The sequence below is a fragment of the Hippopotamus amphibius genome, chromosome 11 (genome assembly GCF_030028045.1).
Source record: "Hippopotamus amphibius kiboko isolate mHipAmp2 chromosome 11, mHipAmp2.hap2, whole genome shotgun sequence".
NCBI lineage: Eukaryota > Metazoa > Chordata > Mammalia > Artiodactyla > Hippopotamidae > Hippopotamus > Hippopotamus amphibius.
Genome location: NC_080196.1, coordinates 43,005,522 through 43,009,472, shown reverse-complemented (window position 1 = coordinate 43,009,472; position 3,951 = coordinate 43,005,522). Strand labels below are relative to the sequence as shown.

The 3,951-nt window shown below is 52.6% G+C and overlaps 1 protein-coding gene across 1 annotated transcript; it reads right to left on the bottom strand.

Annotated features, from left to right (window-relative positions):
• Nucleotides 1-1,747: 1,747 nt before the first annotated feature.
• LOC130831272 (elongation factor 1-delta-like) lies at nt 1,748-2,871 on the bottom strand. The gene has a single exon (XM_057699223.1). It carries the CDS (start codon nt 2,838-2,840, stop codon nt 1,818-1,820), a length of 1,023 nt encoding a protein of 340 aa, XP_057555206.1. The 5' UTR covers nt 2,841-2,871; the 3' UTR covers nt 1,748-1,817.
• Between the last annotated feature and the right edge of the window lie 1,080 nt (nt 2,872-3,951).

Genomic DNA, 3,951 nt, shown 5'->3' with positions numbered 1-3,951 from the left:
ATATTTGTCTTTCTCTGTCTGAGTTGCTTTACTTTGTATGATAATCGCCAGGTCTGTCCATGTTGCTGCAAATGGCACTATTTCATCCTTTTTAATGACTGAGTGATATTCCATTGTATACATGTACCACATCTTCTTTATCCATTCATCTGTCGATGGACATTTAGGTTGCTTCCGTGTCTTGGCTATTGTAAATAGTGCTGCTGTGAACTTTGGGGTGCATGTATCTTTTCGAATTATGGTTTTCTCCAGATATATGCCCAGAAGTGGGATTGCAGGATTATTTTTAGTTTTTTAAGGAGCCTCCATACTGTTCTCCATAGTGGCTGTACCAATTTACATTCCCACCAACAGTGAAGGAGGGTTCCCTTTTCTCCACACCCTCTCCAGCATTTATTATTTGTAGACTTTTTGATGAGGGCCATTCTGGCTGGTGTGAGGTGATACCTCATTGTATTTTGATTTGCCTTTCTCTGATAATTAACGATGTTGAGCATCTTTTCATGTGCCTTTTGGCCACCTGAATGTCTTCTTTGGAGAAATGTCTCTTTAGATCTTCTGCCCATTTTGGGAGGGTTAAAAAAAACAAACAAGAAACTTTAACTGATATTTCAGGGGCCTCTGCCTGCAATAATAAGAGAAATCTAGCCCTGTCCAAGCCCCTCCCTCTGTCTGTGTGAGAATCTCAAAGAATCTCTACTGTCTTCCCCATGACCCTGTATAGTACTTGGCTCTCAGGTGGCATAAATACCCTCCCAGAATCTCTAAGTGTCCAGAGCCACCTTTGGTGGAAGCCCAGGGTTTCAGCAGGCCTCCAGTGCTTGCAGAGTCCCTGCTGCTGCCCCTTCTCTGCCCCCCGTCACTGTCTCTATACTGAGCTTCCTGGACGGTGCATCCACCTCCTTGCACGTGTCTCTGCTCCCACAGCTGGGGCTGTGGTCTTTCTTGGTTCTTATCTTTTCCCTTGTTCTAAAGCAGAAGGTCTTCACAAGCAGCTCAGATTTTCCCACATCCAGGGATAACTTGATTCATGTCCCATTTTGTGGCTGTTTCACGCATTCATTTAATGAAACTGTCCACATACATTTATTGATGGGCACTTTGTGCCAAGCACTGGAGTAGTGGTGAACAAAAATGAGGTCACAGGGAATTGCCTGGCGGTCCAGTGGTTAGGACTCCATGCTCTCTTTGCCAAGAGTTCAATCCCTGGTCAGGGAACTAAGATCCCATAAGCTGTGCAGTGTGGCCAAAAAAAAAAAAAAAAAGACTATTTTATGAGACTTGATATAACCTTGATATCAACATTAGACAAAGACAGTTCAAGAAAGGAAAACCATAGGTTAATCTTACTGACAAACACAGTGGGAAAAATCCTAAACAAGAGTTTTGCAAATCAAACCAAGCAGTGTGTGTGTATGTGTGTGTGTGTGTACTATCAATGTTTTTTTATTAGTTTTATTTTTTATTATTTTACTTATTTATTTATTTGTGGCTGCGCTGGTCTTCCTTGCTGTGCACGGGCTTTCTCTAGTTGTGGTGAGCGGGAGCCACTCTTCATTGTGGTGCGCGGGCTTCTCATTGCAGTGGATTCTCTTGTTGTGGAACACGTGCTCCAGGCACGCAGGCTTCAGTAGTTGCAGCACGCAGGCTCAGTGGTTGTGGCGCACAGGCTTAGTTGCTCTTCGGCATATGGGATCTTCCTGGACCGGGGATTGAACCTGTGTCCCCTGCATTGGCAGGTGGATTCTTTTTTTTTTTTTTGGAATCTCAGTCTTTATTGGCTGCAAGGCTTTGCACGCTCAGGCCAGTGCCAGCGCTTAGATCTTGTTGAAAGCAGCAACGTCAACACTCTGCACGTGCTCCTCGGACTTGGTGACCTCCTCCTCCAGCAGGTCCGTGCCCACCTTGTCGTCCTCCGCCACACACTGGATCTGCAGCTTGTGGATGCCATAGCCCACGGGCACCAGCTTGGAGCCCCCCCAGGTCAGCCCGTCCAGCTGGATGGAGCACACACAGGCCTCCAGCTGGGCCAGGTCCGTCTCGCCGTCCCAAGGTTTGACGTCCAGGAGGATGGAGGACTTGGCCCCCAGAGCAGGCTTCTTGGCCTTCTTCTCAGCGTACTGCCGCAGCCTCTCCTCTCGCAGCCGGGCAGCCTCCTTGTCCTCCTCCTCGTCGCTGCCAAACAGGTCAAGGTCATCGTCCTCGTCGTCCTCTGTGGCGGTGGCCACCTTCCTGGTGGGGGGCTCCACTTGGCGCGTGGGAGACACGTGCTGGGTCTGCGGGGCTGTGGCCCGGTGGGCGGGTGAGCTCTTCTCTAGCACCCTCAGCCGGGCCTCCAGCTTGGAGACGGCCCGCTGTAAGTCCTGCACCACCCCTCGCAGGCTCTGCTTCTCCACTTCCAGACTGGCAATCCGGATGACCAGCTCACTGTGGTCTCCACTGGGCCCGCTGGAGGCCCCAGGGCCTGAGCGTCCGGCCAGAGACTTCTGGGTGTTTTCTCTGGCTCTCGCGATGTCACGGAGGATCACGCTGGCGCCATCCTCCTGGCGTGAGGAGCCAGCCACGGGCCCGTTCATCTGCTCGTAGAATTTCCTTTCTGCATCATCGTATTTGAACGTGTCAAACCAGATCTTCTCATGCACTAGGAAGTTTGTGGCCATTTTCCTGTTGGGAGGCGGAGGAGAGACTAAGACAGCCTGGCTGGTAGGAGAGGGTGCCTCCTCGCAGACCCCAGGACTGGCCTGCATGAGTCCCCCTTCCAGGAGCCCAGACTCTGAAGGTGCAGGGCGGGCCATCCCAGTCCTCAGGTGACAAGGGCTCCAGACTCCAGGGCGGAGCATCAGAGGTTCTCAGCAAGGACCACAGCAAGCCCGTGAACCCCTCCCCCACCCCGTCCCCCATGTGGGCTTCCTTCAGTGCTAAGGCCGGTGGTTCCCAGGCCAGCCCAAGACCAGCGGCTCTCAAAGCGTGGCCAGGAACCTCTGGAGGTCCCCAAGATCCTCCCTTTTCCAATCACACGTGTTAAAGGCTGGATTTGTCAGACAATACACACACCAACAGACAATGCACAAGCAGGTTTAAGAATCCAGCTGCCTGCTATTAAGCCAGACACAACATTTGCAAAAATGTAAAACAAGGCCCTGCCATTCACTGAATTTTGTTACAGAAAAACTACTTCTCACATAAATGTTACTAACATGTAACAAGCTCATTAGTATTTTTCAACAGATAAGTACTCCCGCACTTCTGTGCCAATGTGTGAAAACCAGATAGATAAAACAAAAGCTCTTGGGCATCCTAAGAGCAGAAAGTGTGAGAACTGCTGCTCTAGGTCAGGGCCTGTGAGACAGATGCAGCCACTGTCCGTTTTTGCAAATCGCTGTGCCGGCGCGTCTGCAGTCCGCTGCCTTCCCGCCGCTCGGGGAGGAGGGGAGCTGCCACAGACCTGGGCCCAGGGCCCAGACTCTTCACAGACGACGAAGTTGGCTGACTCAGGGCCGCCCTTTCTCCTAGTGCAACACAGAAGGACTGTCTCACCAACTCTCCGTGCTAAGGACCCCAGGCCATCACTGAATTTGGGCAAGTGTCCCCAGTGACAAGAGAGAGGGGTTGAGCCCTGTGACTCCCTTCCACCCCACCCCGAGGTGCCGCTGTGAGTAGTTTCAGCTCCACCTCACCCCACACTGCCCGATGGGGACCACGCCCCTGATGGTGGGCCCTATGCCCTGCCCCTCGTACCAAGGCCAGGACCCCATCAAACCAGCACATCCAACCCCACTGAAGAGCCAAGGGGCTCCTGCCAGGAGTCGGGGGTCCAGCGAGGCCCTTTCACGTCCCTGCTGGCCCTGCCTACGAGCGGGGGCCTCTCCCCACTACAGGTCCTCCAGTCTGCCGAGTCCAGCCACCTCTGCCCACCTGCCTGAGCCCAAGGGGCTGAGCGACCCCTTCCGT

Coding starts and splice junctions, on each gene's coding strand:
- LOC130831272 (XM_057699223.1), bottom strand. CDS start 2,840: ATGCTCCGCCCTGGAGTCTGGAGCCCTTGTCACCTGAGGACTGGGATG.